The sequence below is a fragment of the Rhinatrema bivittatum genome, chromosome 7, assembly GCF_901001135.1.
Source record: "Rhinatrema bivittatum chromosome 7, aRhiBiv1.1, whole genome shotgun sequence".
Taxonomy (NCBI): domain Eukaryota; kingdom Metazoa; phylum Chordata; class Amphibia; order Gymnophiona; family Rhinatrematidae; genus Rhinatrema; species Rhinatrema bivittatum.
Genome location: NC_042621.1, coordinates 279,752,226 through 279,770,889, shown reverse-complemented (window position 1 = coordinate 279,770,889; position 18,664 = coordinate 279,752,226). Strand labels below are relative to the sequence as shown.

The 18,664-nt window shown below is 44.4% G+C and overlaps 1 protein-coding gene across 1 annotated transcript in view; it reads right to left on the bottom strand.

Moving 5' to 3' along the window:
* CFAP58 (cilia and flagella associated protein 58) overlaps positions 1-18,664 on the bottom strand; it is a 295,728-nt gene that overhangs the window by 253,097 nt on the left and 23,967 nt on the right. Inside the window, exons 3-5 of the mRNA XM_029610343.1 lie at positions 12,873-13,067; positions 11,006-11,143; positions 245-404 (exon numbers count right to left, since the gene is read on the bottom strand). Coding sequence (XP_029466203.1) covers positions 245-404; positions 11,006-11,143; positions 12,873-13,067 — 493 coding nt within the window. The remainder of the gene's footprint in view (positions 1-244; positions 405-11,005; positions 11,144-12,872; positions 13,068-18,664) is intronic.

Below are 18,664 nucleotides of genomic sequence, written 5' to 3'. Positions count from 1 at the left end.
GGTATCAAACCCAGGGCTTCGAGATGGCAATGCACAGCACTCAACAGTGAGCCACCAGGCTCCAGCTTTGAATAGCAATTTTTTTTTTATTTTTTTTTTATTTGCCAACCTGCTTTCTGCCACAGACTGGGTGAACCAAGCCTAAACATTTTCTCTCTCTAACACATGGAAACAGGTGTTAACTTGGGTTTGGAATTTAAAATGTGAAATACACAAAAAGTCAAAATCGGAGTCACCCTCTTACCTCTTTCAAGTCCAGTCATTTGGTTTTTCAAGGTTTCCCTTTGCTGTTCCATTTCTATTTTTTGATCCTCTACCTGGCGATACTTGCGCTGGATCGCTTCCCTCATCTTGGAGACCCTGGAGATCTCTTGCCGCATCTGAGTCACCTCCTCTTCTTTGGCCTGTTACCATCAATAGGAGGAGTAAGTCACAAGCTTCAGACCTGTTTCTGCTACGATGACTTTACCACTTCTCTAGTGCAGCTACTCAAGGTACGCAGTACTGTACAAGGAGGGTAATGTTATAAAGCAGTCTACGAAGGGCTGAAGTCTGCATGCAGAAAGTACTCTTGCATGGTATACATGCACACATTTATGTCTGCTTGGAATGTGCAATTACATTCACATGCATACTTTCAAACTTCAAGAGGTCCATTTTAAGCCACTGCGCAGCTCAGCTAGTTAGCCTGATAAATATATCTTCCTAACTAACAGGGTATATTCAGTGGCACGACTCTTAAAGTTAGCCGGTTATGTCTAACTGGCTAACTTTCGGAGAGCCCTATGGCCCGACCAGAGTTAGCCACATAACTTATGCAGCTTACTCTGCTCTGCCCGGAAACGCCCCCAACTTATGTGGCTAAATTCTCAACGTGGCCGGATAGACATTTAGAGGGATAACTTTTCAATTATGGTTTCCTGTCCCAACTCCACCACAGTAACGCCTCTTCCAAGTATGCAGAAAAGTATGTGCCAAATCACTTCCGTACATACTTTTACATGTACATCCCCCCAGGTAATTTCCAAAATGCCCCTTCACATAAGGAAATGCTTTTGAAAATCACCCCCATAAGAGACCGTCCCTGCACCATTGAGCTTACAATCTAATGAAGACAAGCCTATAGGGCATAAACGAATTTGGGAATTTCATTTATTAAGAAAATGGTCCAAAACCATAAGACCATAAGCGAGATAACCAGATTTTAAAGCAGCCTCAGAAAGGTGTATTTTTAGACTGGATTTGAACAAGGCCACAGAAGTAGCATGGCACATCAGCTCATTTCTTGCTTTGTCTGGATCCAAATTATTTTGATGTAGGACTGCAGTATATAACAGATAACCGGACTGAAAACTTAACCTAATAAATTCCTCTCAATCTAGAGCCTACAGAACGAGGCCGGGTCCTGATTAGCACGGCCACTGGCTAACTGAGGTGAACCGTCATAAAAGCACAGGAAACTGAAAGAAATTAATTTAGTCCTGTATCTGACAGAATTGCTCTGGAATTTCTTTCCACTGGGACTGGAGTCATGCCCTCTGTCTCCTTACAGCTGGAGGGGGTCTCAGTCTCCCTAACTGTCTATTCAGCTTCAGGGAGGATGGGCCATCGGAAGCTTAATCTAATTGCCCAATTTAGCAAAGATTTTTCACAAAGGTACAGAGTGAGAGAGAAAACCTTTGATGAATCAGACCCGGCGTCTGAAGCATCAGCAAAAAAAGAAAAACCACCAGAAAAGGTAAATGCACTAGGACAAAAGGGAAACAATGCAAGAAACTGAAGAAAAGTCTCCAAAATGAAAAAGGAAGCCTGAAAGCTGCAGAATTTGAAATGCCATTGTGCACAAGCTTTTTCTGGCCATCATGCTGCGTACAGCCATGGGAACAGGCCAGTGCTAACTCTGTAGCATTTCCATCACAATACGGCAATCTGCTCTGGTGAACCAACCCCCATGTGTGGTCAAAACCCTGCTGACAGCCAGCCAGTCACAGGACAGACGTCAGGCTTTACCCACAGCAGCACATTGTAGAGACATTCCCCTAGCATGTTCCAGTCATGCCTTTCAGGCTTGGCTCTATCATCAGACACCCTGCCCGCAGAAATGCAAAGTCCAAGGGGACTTTTTACCAGCGGATTCTGCACCAATTTTCCAAAGGAAATTGCATAAGAAAACATGCATGTGGAACTTTGCACCTGCTTTCTGGGCAGGTGCGTTCTCTGGGAGCAAATCCCTCCCCCAGCCACACCCCTAGAATGGCTCCCTTCACTGCAGGTAAACTTACATGCGAGGGACCCTGCACACACAATTTCACCCCTATATAGGGTGGGCAATTTTAAAAACTGCCATATACTCACAGAAAAGGGCTAAATCTTCCAAAGCTGAGCCAGAAGCTGAAAGTCAGGTAATTAAGGACTCTTCTGGATGCCTAAGTTTATGAAAGGTTCAAGTGGCTGCTCCATGAAGCAGTCATTATAGCACCTAAAATCTTAACCTCTCTCAAATGCTCAAATGAGACACTGACCCATTCGGTAGTGGGGTAATTGAAATCTCTATTATTGTGTTGCCAAATTTATTTGACTTTCTAATTTCAACTAGCATTTCACCATCTGTTTCTTCATCTTGGCCAGGTGGAGTTTAGTATGCCCCCACTGCTATACCCTTATTGGACTTTATTAATAGACAAAAAGGAAGTGTAACTGTGGAGTGGTGGAGGGGGTTTGAAGGGGCCTGGGTTAGGGCCAGGTGTGAATTCAGTCTCTCCCAAACACACCCCCAACTCTTCTGCGTAAGCAGACACGCGCTTCCCACTCTACTGCCACTTTATTCAAATGACCTTCCAACCCCAGCCCCCATCAATGCTTAACCCCCAGTAAGCTCTGGTGGGCAAAGTACGGCTGGGGGTTCAACCCTGATAGGGGCATGGGGATGGAGGATAACTGGGGTAAGGAGAAGGGTAAGGTACAGAGAATGGGCTCCTTTCTTTCTATTCTCCTCTTTCTCCTCTCTGCCCTGATTATCCTGATTCTCCATTCCCATCTCTCTCAAGTGGTGCTAGAGCGTTTCAACCCACAATCCCTGGTGATTCTTGAGACCCCTATCCCCTACTCCTGATGGTCACTAACTCCCTTTCCTCCAGCAACGCTCCTCCTGTGCCTTCTTAGCAAGGACTGGTGACCTCTTCAACCCGTAACCAATTTTCTCTCCTCTGCCTTGGGGGACGGGGCAGATTGGCAAGCATGGCCCACTCTCAACCTCCTTGAATGAGGGAGAAACTGGATTTCCAAAGTGCGACCTGCACTTTGCCTCCTTGGGGAGGAAGGAAGGAAGCAGAAAAATGTGCATCCTCTCCTTATTCACTCTTTCCTCACCTCCCTCTGATCGCCTCACTCACAGACTGCCCTCCCACCTCACAGTCCCTCCAATCTCCTCACTCACACCCTACAGTACCTTCAGTACTCTCATTCACTCTCCCCCCCCCCCCCCCAGGCAACTCACAGCCCCTCCAATCCACTCACTCTTTTGCCCCCACATCTGCTCCTTCACACTCTTGCCCCTCCTCCTACTCTCTTTCCTTTCTCTCCAATCCCTTTACTCATTCTCCCTTCCGACATCCCCACATCCCCTCATTCACTCTCTTTCCCCTTCTCTCTCACCCAGTGTGGTCACCGGTGGCAGAGGTGGCAGGGCTGGAAAGCCAGCACAATAAGTATCAATGGGGCCAGGAAGTCAATACATCCAGTAAGGGCAGAAGCAGTGGGGCTCACGGGCATTAACCTCGTGTCTCTTTGACCTGGCCATTCTCCCTCACAGCCTCCTCTACTGTGTCAGGAAACTGTGCAAAAATCAAGGCCATGAGGTTGCTCCTATTTCAGGGAAAATTGTTCCAACACTCTGCTCCGTTTCCTCCAGGGGCTGAAAATGATCAGTGCCATTAATGGGTCTGCTCCGCATCCATGAGGGAGCCAGAATTGATTTTCACTCCCAGCTCTGCTCCACTTCTTCAGGTCCCAGAAAATAGCAGGCAGAACACCACCATTTTGGGTTGTTCCATCAGCAATTAAGCTCTGGGTAACAGACACAAAATGGGGTTGAATTAGCACAACTTTGAAACTTTTGAGCAAGGCTGAAGCTTTGATAACTGATAGTATTGCTCCCAAGTTTCAAACCTCTGCAAATTCGACCCCTTGTTGTGCCTGTTCTTTGCTTCAGTCCCCTACGGTTCCCTGCAGAACAGGAGGGTAGGGGCTGTTCCCTGCCCTCGCTCTGCTCCAGGCTCATCCTCTCCCCTTCTCTTCCTTGCAGACTGTCTGGATGGAAGGATCTAGAGCAGAATACCCCTGCTATTCTTCCTCGTAAGTCTGAAAATAGCGATGGAACTCCCTTCAGGCCATCCCCCCACAAAGTAAGCCCTGCCTCTTATTCATCAGACATGGAGTTTCTATCCATAAGGATCCCGCAGTACATTTAGTTTCTTGCAGGATTTTATCATGCTTGACTCTATGCCATCCTTTCCATATTGTGCCACTCTCCACCAATTCAATCCACACTGTCAGGTCAATATAATTTACACCCTGGTATCACAATGTCCTATTGGTAATCCTCCTTCCACCAGTCTGACTCCTTGTATGTGTGTATCAGAAATCGGAGAGGAAGAAACTGGCTGAATACACAACTCACAATCAGAGAATTTTGCACACCCAGGCTGTTTTCTGAGTGCGTCTGCTGGTTTTGCTGTCATTTTGCTTTCTAAAGTGAGTGGCTCGAGCCTTGCAGATATTTTATCGATAGGGTAACAGTCTTGCCTATGTAGATCTCCCATGCAAGTAATCTATACTAAAAATGAAAGTAGCAAACTAGGAAGGTTTTATTTTAGCTTTTTTCTAGTGCTCAGCTCTTTATAATATGTTAAAGTCACTGGCATGGCACACTCTTTTATAATAATATGGAATTAACTGGCTCAAGAAGCTAGAGAAGGCTTCACTGACACTTACTGCTTTGCAGTTAACAGATCTTTTATTCCTTGCAGCAATGCTCATTGCTTTTCTGCTGCTTAGACTAGTCCATTGACTTTTCCAAACATTAAAAATTGTTACGGTACGGCAATTTTTTTCATTTGCAAAGACTTGAATTCTGGACTCTCTTGCCCTTAGCCCTATGACACACTGGCTTACTTCGAACAAAATGTTACGCCCAGCCTTTACTGCTGAATGCATATCTTAATTGTGCTCTCCGGACTTGATGGTAGAAACCTCCATAAAATCTTGTGTCGCATTCTTATCAAAAAACAAAGCAAAACTAGATGTTCCATTTCCTAGCTTGGTAAACAAGAATATGGCAAAGTTTACACCACAAAAACTGTCACCCCTAGGTAGTTAGAAACAAATTCAGGCCGATGCAATGAAGTGCGTTCAGCTGAACGCAAGGTTTTACCCCCACTTAAGCGTTCATTTTGTGCAGGTAAAGATTACTCCCCATGCAGGAAGGAGTTTTACCTGCACAAATTGAGCCTCTATAAATGTGCACTCAGCTCAGCACCCCACAATGGAAAATCCATGCAAATGAGGGCGTCAAGCAGCCCCTCCCACTGTAGAGAGGTGCGCTGGTTGAGCGCATACCTCCTTAACGCTAGAAACTTTATTCCTGGTTAGAGATGGTGTCAAGTTTTAATTGCTGGATCCACCCCTCTCTACACTCAGAAGGACAAGTGGCAGAGGCACAACAGGGCATTTATTTTTTATGGTTAAATCTTTTTAAGTTTCCACAATAGCAAAACCTTGACAGTGGTGGGATCTTATCTACTATCATGTCAAATTTATCAATACATAAACAATCAAGAACACTTATTCCCATCTCCCCAAACCCACTTAACTTCCCTCAACCCCAAACCATCTTTCAGAATCTGAAATAAAAGGCATCGCTACAAAATACCATAAACATCTCATTCTTCAGTCAAATTATTGACAACCCAACTTCGAACAGTTGGGCTTAGCGACTGAAAATACATATTCCAGTTTTGCAAAAAATTGGATTTCGCCTTACTAATGTCAAACTTAATCACAAATTTTTCCATTATACAACATTGGAAAGAGGCATTTCTAAGTTGTGTGACGGTGACTCTGACGAAAGCCACTTTTGTAATATGACCTTTTTAGCAAGTAATAACATTTTCCTACACCGCAAATGGGTAAAACGATCTCGAAAGGGAACCCTGCTTACATTATCAAATAAAATTATTCCTGTATCCATAGGCACTTTAATGCCTGTAATTGAAAAAATACAGAATGTAACTTTTCACCAAAAGCTCTCTCTCGTTGGACAGGTCCAAAAGTGGTAGCCGAGGCTTCCTGTACTAGTATCTCACTTCTTACATAAGTCTGATGCATATTTTTTGCCTGTTTTTGTGAAATGTAAAAACATAATAAAAATGTATATTGGGTTTTTCTCAAATCTATACTGTAAGTAAGCTACCTAATCCTCTTAAAGTAGCCAGCATAGGCTTGACTCGAAAACTCAATGGTATTTCATTCCACCAGAAGTTCCTTTGGGACCGATATTTCATCGACTTTGGAAACGTTTTCATCATGAATTTATAAAACTCTGATATAGTGTGTCGAGATGGATCTTCTTGATCAAACAAATCCAATAGGAGTTGCCTGTTTTCCTTCTTAAGCTCTAGCGTGTTTAAGGAACTGGCGTAATGTCTCTCCTGCAAGTAAGCGAAAAAATGGTTTTGTTCCACATGAAATCTATCTCGTGACTCTTGAAAATCTATCATCTAAACTTCATCCCCGAAAAGATGCCACAATTATGTTTTACGCCTAACAGTGGCCAGATAGCCAGCTAGGGAAACTAAGTCAAGGGGTGACTAGTATGGCGCAGCAGATGCTACCATATGCTTGCTGGGCAGACTGGATGGACCATTTGGTCCTTTTCTGCCATCATTTTTTATCTAAAGAACTCAACAAGAGATATGATCCTATATGCTCTCTCCTGCTCGGGCCTTCCCCTCCCGAGTTAAATGGGCATTCAGACTGTGCTGACGGCACATTTTAACTTCTGATGCATTAGCATAGCATCTGCTTACTGTATTGGGAGTTTAAAAAAAATAATTTCCTACTGTAATCCATGCATTAATCAGCAGTCAAAATGATTACTGAAATTCCCTATAGAACAGCATTGTACAATACGATTTGAAGCGCCTCCAACTCCTACAATGTATTGCCGCAAGACTTCTGGTAGGAGCAAAAGCAGCTGATCGTATCAAGTGCATTCTCCAACAATCTCACTAGTTACCAGTAGAAAGCTGGATAAAATGTAAAACTCTCTGCTTTGCCTTTAAATGTTTGAATAAACAGGCCCCTGAATACTCCTCTCAGCTTTTCTCCCCTTACACATCCGCAAAGGAATCTGGTCCATCAGAATGGCTTTTCTTTAGCCTCCTCCACTAACCGCAGCCAGATTGTCCTGCATGAGACCAGTGGCATAGCCAGAACTATTTTTTTGGCAGGGCCCAAGGTTTACATGAGTGGGCACTAAATATATAGGTCTGAACCATACTTGTTACACTCGGCGATAAATAATGCCTTAAGAGTGCACCTGACAACAGATTTCTAAGTAGTTTCAACAGTTGCCATATATCACAGGTGACACTTTAAATATTTTAAATTCAATGATTTTCAAGCATTTACCAAACACATATCCACTTCCAGAAACATTTCCATTATATTTGAAGATGTTGCTGTCACTTCAATAATAGCAACACAATTTCATTCCACTACCAGGCTCTCTGAAACGACACAAAACCCTGCACAAACCTGTCTTTCCAAAATCTCCAGGACTCAGATGCAAAATCCCTGCCTACAAAAAGGCAGCATTGCAAATATTACACCAGACCCTAGAACACCAATGCACCCTCTCTTGGAAGGTGCAGACTGGAAAAGAGAATAAACTGGATTGATACAGATCCCTACCCAAAATACCCCACCTCAGACACATGTGAAAAACACAGACAGACCCTCACCAAATACAGAATAAAGGGGCCACAAATTAGAAATATATGCAGACAAAAACTAAACTGGAAGCTCCAAGAAGCTAAACTATGCAATGCAACACTAGAGAAGTAAAAACCGAAATTCATGTCCTTACTGTGCTATACCAAATGCAAAGATATCAGAGATGTTCAGTTCCCAAAGTTGAGAGAGAAAATCAAAGACTTCCCACAAAAGAATGAGCAAGAAAAACTCAGTCTAATCCTGGAAGAAATGGAGGAAACAGCAGCTGGAGCAGCAAGATATGTTTCATTCTGCCACTAGGCCAGAACTATCATCTTATCAAGAAGAATATGGACCAGCACCAGAACCTGGGAGCTGTCTTTGTTGTTGTATTTTCTGTTCCCTGTACTTTTATTTTACTTCCATCACCACTCTAATAACGAGATTCTTGAATCTCTCTCTCGTCTCCTCTTCCCCCTCCCTCCTCCAGCAACACCATCACCTCCCATCCCCAGCAGTCTCTATCAATGCCCCACTTCCCCAGGATGAGAGAAAGAGAAAAAACCGGCGAGGAGGAAGAGCATTGAGAAACAGCCTCCTGAGGACAGGGTGGGATGTGGAGGATAAGTCTCATTCCCCATGCACCCATTCCAAGCAGCCTCTCTCAGTCCCCATCTCTCTGGTCTCTCTCAACCTCCGATACCCCACCTGGCCTGTCCCCCAGCAGTTTCCTCTAAATCTTCTCCATCTCTCTCAACCTCAGCAGTCTCGTCTCAGACTCAGACACTCTTCATTCTCTGTACTTTGCTAGTCATGGGCATAGGCCCACTCCCACAATCAGCAGCTCCCCTTCCCCCTCAGAGAACAATCCTGCAAAACAGGAGAGCAAATCTACCATACCGTAACATGCTAACTACCAGACTCACACAGTTTCTTCTGCCACTCACCTCCCCCTGCCTACAGTTCCTTTCTTCTGTCTCTTACCCTCTATCCAGTCGCCTCCACCCTTTCTTACCCCTTTCACAGACCCATCCCTTTCCACTGCCTCCTACTCCCTCTCCAGCCCCCCAGGTTCATATCTCAACCCATCCCCACCTTTTATCCCTGTTCTTCTATTCCACATCTCACATCCATCCACAGTCCTATCTCATAACTCTCAGCCTATCCAATGCACCCCAAGTCTTCACCCAACTGCCAAGTCCCTATTCTCCCCATCCATCCACAAGTCGCTGCTCCCCCCAATCCCAGAGTTTCCATTCTCTGCCCATACACCCCTAAACTTCGACTCTCTCCCCCACACACGATCTCTGATCCTCTTCCTCCAATCTGGAAGTTCCTACTATTTCCCCTCCCTCCATCTGGAAGTCCCACTCTTTTTCTGTCTTTCCATCCATCCAGCCACCAAATCAGGGCCCCCCATTCCTTCATTCCCCGAGTCTCCACTTCCCCTCCACCCAGTTCTCACTCTTTCCCCAATTCCCATTCTCCCTTCCACCCCTTCCATCCCTGTGCATGTCCTCTGGAGTCCCCACATCCCCTTCGGTCCTCTTTCAGAGCGTTAAACTTGTTCTTTTGACTGCTCTGCTCCTGCCTCTTCATTCCTGCACCTCTGTTCTCCAAAGTCCGTCTGGCACTTGCAACCTCCTCCCACGCTTCTTCTTTAGGAAGCGTAACATTTCATGTGGGCCCCTGTGCGCTTCCCTGCTCAGCCAATCAGTGGGCCGCATGGGTGGAGGTGAGAAAAGTCAGGGCTGCAAAAAGAACTGTGGGACCAGGTTGCAAACGCTGGATGGAGTATGGAGGAGAGATATTCTGGGAGGAAGAGGCAGGGGTAGAACAGCCAGAAAATAAATTTAAAGCTACGATGGGGATCCAGAGGAGCCTTGGGGCACTAGAAAAGGGATGTCCCTGATTTACTGAATAACAGCTGCCACATCCATTGATCCAGCCGAGTCCTGCCTAAGGTCTGTGTCCTTCTCTCCCTGAGCCATCTCCAACCACAGCCCTCTAAAGTGCTGACCCCAACACTGCTAAGGTGCTCCACACTGCCTCTTCTCTTCCTCCCTGCACTGCACAAATGCTGATCCCATTCCTGCCTCTTTCTCTTCAGCGTGAGCCCGTGCAGTGCTCACCCTATATCCCGCCTTCCCTTCTGCCTCAAGCAATCACAACGCTTAGGCCACTTCCTGCCTCCTTGTCATTGGTCCCGCAGGGCTGCCACACTGAGGCTGCTCTTCAGTGACTGGATGCTGCCAAAATGCTGATGCTGCCTACTTTCCTATTGGCCCTGCATGGCTCAACTTGACAAAAGGGCAGAATTGGGTGGGCCTGAGTGTATAGTGGGTGGGCCACGGCACCCACGGCTGTGCCACTGCATGAAACTCCATGCTTTCAGCTGTTACGCACCAAAAATTTGGAACAAAGTATCATTAACCCTGCTCCTGGAGCCAGGAGTTCAGGAAAAAAGCAAAGCCATGGCTTTTCAGCCAGGCCTCCCACTAGGACCCACATCTTCAGCCCAACTTCCTCAGCTACCGATGAGGAACTGTGTTATACACAACAGGGACACAAGTGGGTCTTGAAACTGTTCACAAATGGGTTTTCCTATGCTGGATCCCAATGCTGTGTTAATTGCAAATTCTGATTTGATTGTCAGCTGTTCCAATGCCTCTGGTTCATTTACATTTATGGTAAATCGGCCTTGAGACCACCTTTGGGAAAAGGCAAAATATCAAATGTCTATAACTAAATAAATAAATATACATACATAATTGTGACAAACAGGGCCAGCTTTAGGAGTGTGCAACCCGTGCATGGGCAGCAGCAGCCATGGAGGGCGCCTTTCCTGGTGCTTGCACAGGCTGCCACGGCTAACAAAGGCAGAATCCGAAAATGTGATTGCAGGGTAAGCCTGGCGCAATCACAGGACCCAGCAGATCCCTGGCTTTCCCCTCACTTCCTTGTGGCTAGGGAGCCCTTTCCATTTTCTCAAAACACCAAACAGCGTACTTACTCTCAGCTCCAGTATCTTCTGCTGGTTTTCCTGAGTGAGCTGATCGTTGTTCATGTTATGCTGTTCGTTTTCTTGCTGAAGTTTGGCATTGCGGGCCTGAAACTGCTCCAATTCCTTGGCAACTCTTTCATTTAAAATCTGTTAAGAAAGAAAGAAAGAAAACCAGGTGCTTAATCTGATCACACAGCACGTACAAAGACAGGACGCAAGCTCGGCAGGACAGCACCTTCCAGCTCCCAGAAGAATAAAACTGCTGCAGCGCATTCTGGCCACTTTACATAAATGGCCGATCATCTCTGAGGAAACAACTACTGTCCTCTAAACACAGCAGCATCTTGCAGAAATGGCAACTCCCAAACCACCCATTGGGATTCGTTTTTTCTCAGCCTTTTCTTTTGCAGGTGGTGGATAAATATTTTAAAAGTATATGTGCCATTTGGCAGGCATCCCATGCACAATATTGTAACAATCACTGTAATCACTGAAAGCAAACAGGAAACACCAATGGCTTTTGCCAGCCACTATTACCATAGCATACTAAAAAGGATTAAAAAAAAAAAAAGAAGGGGCAAGCAATTAGAGACGGTCAGATCCGATGCACCTCGGGTCTTCTTTCAGTCTAAACCAGCTATATAATGAATCAAATGCTATTTCAAGAAGTACAAGAGAGACAGCAATGATCATAAGGAGGGTGAGCTGTCAGAGGCATTCCACAGGTAAAACAATGCTTTCCCCGCAGGGACTACTCTATCTGCCGCCTGAGGAGCCTAACCCACCCCCTCGCCATGATATGAAAAATCCCACACGGGGCACCAGGCATTCGCTACTGACTTTGCTGTCAGATAATTACTTGGACACCAACACTGATCACTGAAGGAAGCAGTATGAATGGACCGCGATTACGGTGGATTTGGGGGGCTTCTGGGTGGGGTAGGAGAGTGGAGGAAAGGATCGCAGGTGAGTGGGGGTCGTTTGGGAACTTTCATATCGGCGGGGGCAGCATCGAGGCTCCTCCACCTGAAATGTCCCGCAGCCTCTTTGAATTCTTTTGGGGAGGATGGAAAAGGAAAAATTGGGCTTTATATTCCAATATGATTTTTGCTGATATTTTGGGGGAGAGGTTGAGGGATCAGGTCTGCTGACACAGAAGAATTACCCAGCTATATACTCTGAATATATCCGGGTAAGATTAAAGGTAGCCAGATAAGTTTACCCAAATAACATTAACCAAATATATTCAGAGGGAAGGCTAAAGGATATCCAGATAACTTTAGCTGAGTATGTTCAGCAGAAGACTTGACCCGCTGACTATTCTGCTAAAGTCATCCGGATATCTTTCCGCTCGCTGGCCTACAAAATATAGATCTCTTCTTATTGTTCAACTGACACTTTTTTATTTGAATATTTTGGTCATGAGACATTTTGCAATCCACACCATTATCTATTCATTAGGCCCCTCTCTGGTTTGCAGCTTCTCTTTCATAGCTCCCGGTTCTTTGGAACCATTTTCTGTCTGCCATGCAACTGAGTCCACCAAGCACAGGCCTTCAAACAGCTGCGAGGATCTTACTCATTCAGTGTTTATGATTGCACAAACATTTTCTGTGCTTATCCCCTATTAATTCCGCATATTTTTAGAAGTTTGGCACTTACTGACGAAAAGTTTGCACCATGTGCGCAAGGGCACATTGCACTTTGCAGTGGCGCAATACAGATGAGAGGGATTTATCATCCTTGTCTGCGCCGGGTGGTCATGAAATAGCACCAGCACACACATGGATGTATCCCAATGATTCGGGAGAGTTCGCCCATCTGAAGACTGCTCCAAACTAGAATCTCACCCGTACGTCCCACGCTTCATCCCTACCTTGTGCTCCTTGAGCTGCTGCTCCAGTTTTTGAAACTCGTCTTTGTTCTTCTGCTGGGTCTGCTGCAGGGTCTTGATTTCCAGCTGCTTGCTGTCCAGATCTGCTTGCACCTGCTTCAGTTCCCGCTCCAGCTTCTCCTTCCTGCGCATTTCCCGGGACGCCTCGTTCTGACGGACCTGAATCTCCTGCTGATGCTGCGCTCCCACAGCAGGAAGAAAAGAGAGAAGAAGATGTGTTTAGGACTTCCTTTTTCAGACTCAGAGAACCATTTCTGTAGGTGTAATGCATGCTATAAGCTCCTGCTTTTCATGTCGCTCACATTGGTCCATGTCCTGTGCCCTGTCTTCTCACCACTTCCCTCTCCCCATACAGCATGGAGCATTTTCTGCCATCGCATTAGCTCCACCTCCCTTTTTGTCTGATTTCCTTTCCTTTGAAAAACATTAAATCAATGTAATCCTCACTCTCCTATTATTGCACATGTTTTCTTTTCCTGATCTAGCACATGCTAGACCTTGTACCCATTTGCCATTAATTGAGAACACTGACTATGCGGCCTGCCCTTCTTCAGGTTTTCACTATGTATACACTCATGCACTCATAACCCTTCTACCGCTCAGATTGCTACTTGTTCCACATAATAATTAATGAATATCATATATTTACTCCTCGTGTAGATTACCTCTTTCATATAAATTTCTCATTTAATATGTTAAATAAGGTTATTCTCTGTGAATGTTAAATATAGTTATAAGTTATTTGTATGTATTACGTTGTTATCCTGTAAACCGGAGTGAAGGCAAAACGCTATACTTCGGTATATAAAAAACCACAAATAAATAAATAAATGACCAGAAATAGCTATACTCCATTGTCTCCAGTGGTAACAAATTCTAGGCGCCCAGAGTAGAAGCAGCACTTTGGGTAAGGAATCAGGTCTATATATATAGAAGAATTTAGCTAGCTAACTCAGAAGTTAAACAGCTAAATGAATATTTATGCATATATCTGGCTAAATTCTAACCGGCTAATGTTAACCTGCTAGAATTTAGCTGGCTAACTGGGAGGAGCTGAGTTAGCTGGTAAGGGGCATGATTTATAGTAATTTCCTAATTAGATAGAGAGAGAGAGAGAGAGAGACTGACTATCTACAAGGCCCTTGTAGTAGTTAGCTATTTATCTCTCTATAGGAGGCCCACCTAGGAACTCGAGGTCATGTTTAAGTAGTAGTGTAGGGGTTAGGGGCCACTTTTACATGCAGAGTGAGACATAGGAACAGAACAGTGCTCTCTTGTGAAGATCTGAGGAAATACAATGTTCTCTCAACCTAGCTTGATGGATTTTCTACCTGGGTAACATCAAGCTAGGTTGAGAGAACATTGCACAAATCTCATCTTTGTGTGAGTTTCCTCACTCCAAAGGACATCAAATCTTCACAAGAGTGCACTGCTTTGTTCACACGTCTCACTCTGCATGTAAAAGTGGCCCCTAACCTCACCTCGAATTACTAGCTGGGCCTGGGCCTCCTATAGTAGCATAAATAGCTACTTACTATGGTGCTCTCTCTCTCTCTCTCTCCCCCTCCCCCTCCCCCTCCCTCTCTCTCTCTCTCCCCCCCTCCCCCCCCCCCCTCCCATTTCAGGCCTTTCCCCACTCACCTCCCACATATTTCAGGCCCTTCCCCAGCCTAAAAATGCCCATAACGCAATTTGCAAAAAAATCGCAAATTGCATTATGGGCTTAACACAATTGAAAAAGGTGTAGTTACTTTCGGCATTAAAATTGTGCATTATGACTTCGCGAAGCCAGCCCACGTTTTTGGAAATCCTGCCCCTGACTCCTCCCAAATCCCTCCCCTTTAAAAATTTGCATCGCACCATGCGTTATGGTGCTTATCACATGCATTAAGGCGTTTTCGCATGCAAAAACACCACAACACGATTTGATAAATGACACTGTAAATTAACCAGCTAACATTAATATTTAGAGTTAGCCAGCTATGTCTGCTCAGCCTATAGACCTGTCCTAAAGTTAGCCAGCTAACTTTAAGATAGCCATCTATATTCAATAGTGCACCTGAACTATTGACTATGTCTCTAAAGTTAGCCGGATAAGTTTATCCAGCTAAAAGGGAAATTCATCAAGTTGCGGTAGTGCTCTAACGGACATTATATCACGTATATCGTGCGATATATGTGATATTTTGCATCTCCCTGTCCAGGTTCCCTCCCCTATTATCATGTCGTTCTTTGTATGTGATTTACACGCATGAATAATGCAAATGCATGCAAAGAAGGTAATGCAGAGGCAATCCTATGCATTTTATCACGGCCAACTGAGAAGGTGGTCAGCCGCTATAAAACAACATCTATTTCAAAACCATTAAATGTGAGGTGGGATGCCCAGATCCTAATGCGGGTCCCATGGCTCCCGCCTCACATTTAAAGTGCTGGCTGAAAAATTAAAAATTGCAGCAAAATGGGGAGTTGAACGGGGGTCAAGCCTATCTCAACCCAGGGCCACCACTGAAGGAGGCCCTGACTCTCCCAAATAAAAAAAAAATGTCTACATGCAGTCGTGCAAAAATGCTCCCCCCCCCCCCCAAAAAAACCCAAAGATAAAGACCATGGTCCCGGCCCCCTCCACCCCAAGATAAAGTCATATAGTCCCAGCCTCCCCTTCTCATACCCACCCACCCCCACCCCCAAGTCAATAATAAGGTCCTGACATACCCACCCACCCCCACCCCTCATAAGCAATAAGGTCCTGACATACCCACCCACCCCCACCCCTCATAAGCAAAAATAAGAAAATTAGGTACCAGGGCCCTCCACCCACCACCCTCCAGCACGTTCCCACATCCCTCAATGCTTAAATTTAAGACGGCTTTCCCGCAATGGACCCGGAGGGCACCCTCGCACTCAGATCGGTGCCATTTTCCAAAATGGCACTGACTCGACCTTGCCCCAGCCATGGGACTGGGGCAAGGTCCAGGAATCAAATCCAGGCCATACGGCCGAGATCCAATTCCTGGACCTTGCCCCAGTCACATGGCGAAGGCAAGGACAGGTTAGTGCCATTTTGGAAAATGCCGCCGACTAGGTTGGGTGCGAGGGTTCATCCCAGCCCCACCACAGGAGAGCCATCTTAAATTTAAGGTTCGGGGGATGTGGGATGGGGGAGGGTGCCGGGGGCTGGGGTGGTAAGTGGGGGACCTGGACCCTAATTTTTTGTTTTTATGTTCTTAGGAGGTTGGAGGGGTGTCAGGACCTTATTATTGACTTGGGGTGGCATTGGGATCTTATTATTGACTTGGAGGGTGGGGGTTGTTGGCGTGTTCCAAAGGCAGGGTTTAACTTTAGCCAGTTAGCACAGATATTCAGCGCTGGCCAGATAAAGTTATCCGAGTTATGTCTATTCATGCCAGACATCTGTCCTAAAGTTATCTGGATAACTTTATGCAGGTAACTGACTTTAGCTGAGTATATTCAGTGAAATGCATATCCGGTTATGTTCTACTGAATATCCGAATAAACTTACCCTAAGTAACTTTCCCAATCCTATAAAACAAAAATATTTGACTGCCAGTTCATTTCAGCTGATTTCTATTTTAGGAGTTTGCATTATGCAAAGACAGGCAGAATGGGGACGGCTTCACATCGACACTTATTACACCCATGACAGGAGCACAATGCATGTGTTATTTTAGTAATCTGCTCTTTCATTTGAATCTGCTAATCATTTGTTAAATGCTTTTAACTGCTGAATACAAATTTTTTTTAAAAAATGAATGATACATTACAAATAACTTCAACATAAAAAAACTGGACAAGTGTTTGGAGATAAAAGATAGAGGATATGACCTTGCCATTCTTGACTGTGTGGGAAAGTTTATTTATTGTGCTCCAATCTTACTTCATATGCAGAGGAGGAAAGATTTAAGCCTTTCTCTGGATTACCAAGTGGAAATAGTTCTAAGGCAATCAGAAGTTTGCCTTTCAATCTAACAGGCTAAGAAAGTTAGGGAAACTTAAGAGCAAGATGAAAAAAGAAAAAGGTAATGACTGTGAACTGGATGTCAGATGAAATGAGTTTCAAGGAGTGTCAGAGCCTCCAAGGTAGCAAATGCTGATGCTCCCTGATTCATGCTCAGGACCCCAGAGGCAGGCAGAGCTCCAGAGTCTCAATGCATGGATGAGACAAAGGGACAGAGAAGAGAGCTTCAGTTTTATTAGGAAAAGGGCAACATTTTGAGGAAGGGGGAGCCTATTCCGAAAGGATGGGCTGCACCTTAACCAGAGTGGAACCAGGCTGCTGGCACTATCCTTCAAAAAGGAGACAGAGCAGCTTTTAAACTAATATATGGGGGAAAGCTGACAGTCACTCAGCAGCGCATGGTTCGAGGGAGGTATCTTCAAAGGATACTAAAATAAAAGGGGAGTTAGGGAATCCTGATACATAGGCTCCAAAAAAAGCAAAAGTGGCCCAAATGCCTATAAATTACGTGCTAGCTGAGTTAAAAGATTCCAAATTACCCCCTGTCAACTGATTGTTAATAACAAAAATCATACTTTGAAATATTTGTATGCTAATGCCATGCCAGAAGTCTAAAAAGCAAGAATAGGAGAATTAGAATATATAGCACTGAAGGAAAAGGTGGACATAATTGGCATCTCAGAGGCCTGGTGGAGGATAACTAATGGGATAGTGTTATACCAGGGTAAAAATTATATCGCAATAATAGGGTGCATCAAGTTGGTGGGGAAGTGGTACTTTATGTTAGGGATGGCCTAGAGTCCAACAGGATAAAGATCCTGCAGGAAACTAAATGTACAGTAGAATCTTTATGGGTGGAAATTCAATGAGTATATGAGTAATTCAAAAGAGTATAGCGGTAGGGCATCCCAGTAGAGGCATCCCAGTAGAGAGGTTGCAATAAATGCCAAAGGGGACCAGCTGTCTTTAAGTAAAATGCAGAAAAATTCAAAATTACCCCTGTCAACTGAGGAGCAGGTTGTTAAAACAAACAAAAAATATACTTTGAAATGTCTGTACACAAATGCTAGAAATCTAAAAATTAAGATGGGAGAGTTAGAGTGTATAGCACTAGATGAAGATTGTAAGCCCTCTGGGGATAGAGAAATACCTACAGTACCTGAATGTAAACCGGTGTGATATCTCAATTGAGATGAATGTCGGTATATAAAAATAATAAATAAATAAATATATATATATATATATAACTGGCATCTCAAGAGACCTGCTGGATGGAGGATAACCAATGGGACACTGTGATACCAAAGTACAAATTATATCGCAATGATAAGATGGATCAAATTGATGTAGGGGTGGCACTATATGTTAAAGAGATCATTGAGTCAAACAAGATAAAAGTTCTGCAAGAAACAAAATGCAATTTTGAATCTTTATGGATAGAAATTCCAGGTGAAAAGGGGAGTAAAATTGTAGTGGAGGTATTTTACCATCCACCTGGCCAGAATAAATTGACAGACAATGAAATGCTAAAAGAAATTAGGAAAGTTAACAAAATCAGCAGCACAGTAATCATGGGTGATTTAAATTACCCTAATATTGACCGGGTAAATGTTACATCATTCTAGAGAAGTAAAGTTCACAGATGAAATAAATTATTGTTTCATGGAGCAGCTGGTACAAGAACCAATAAAAGGGGAAACTATTTTAGACCTAGTCCTTAGTGGAACACAGGATTCAGTGAGAGAGGTAACAGTGTTGGAGCCACTTGGCAATAGTGATCACACTATCATCAAAT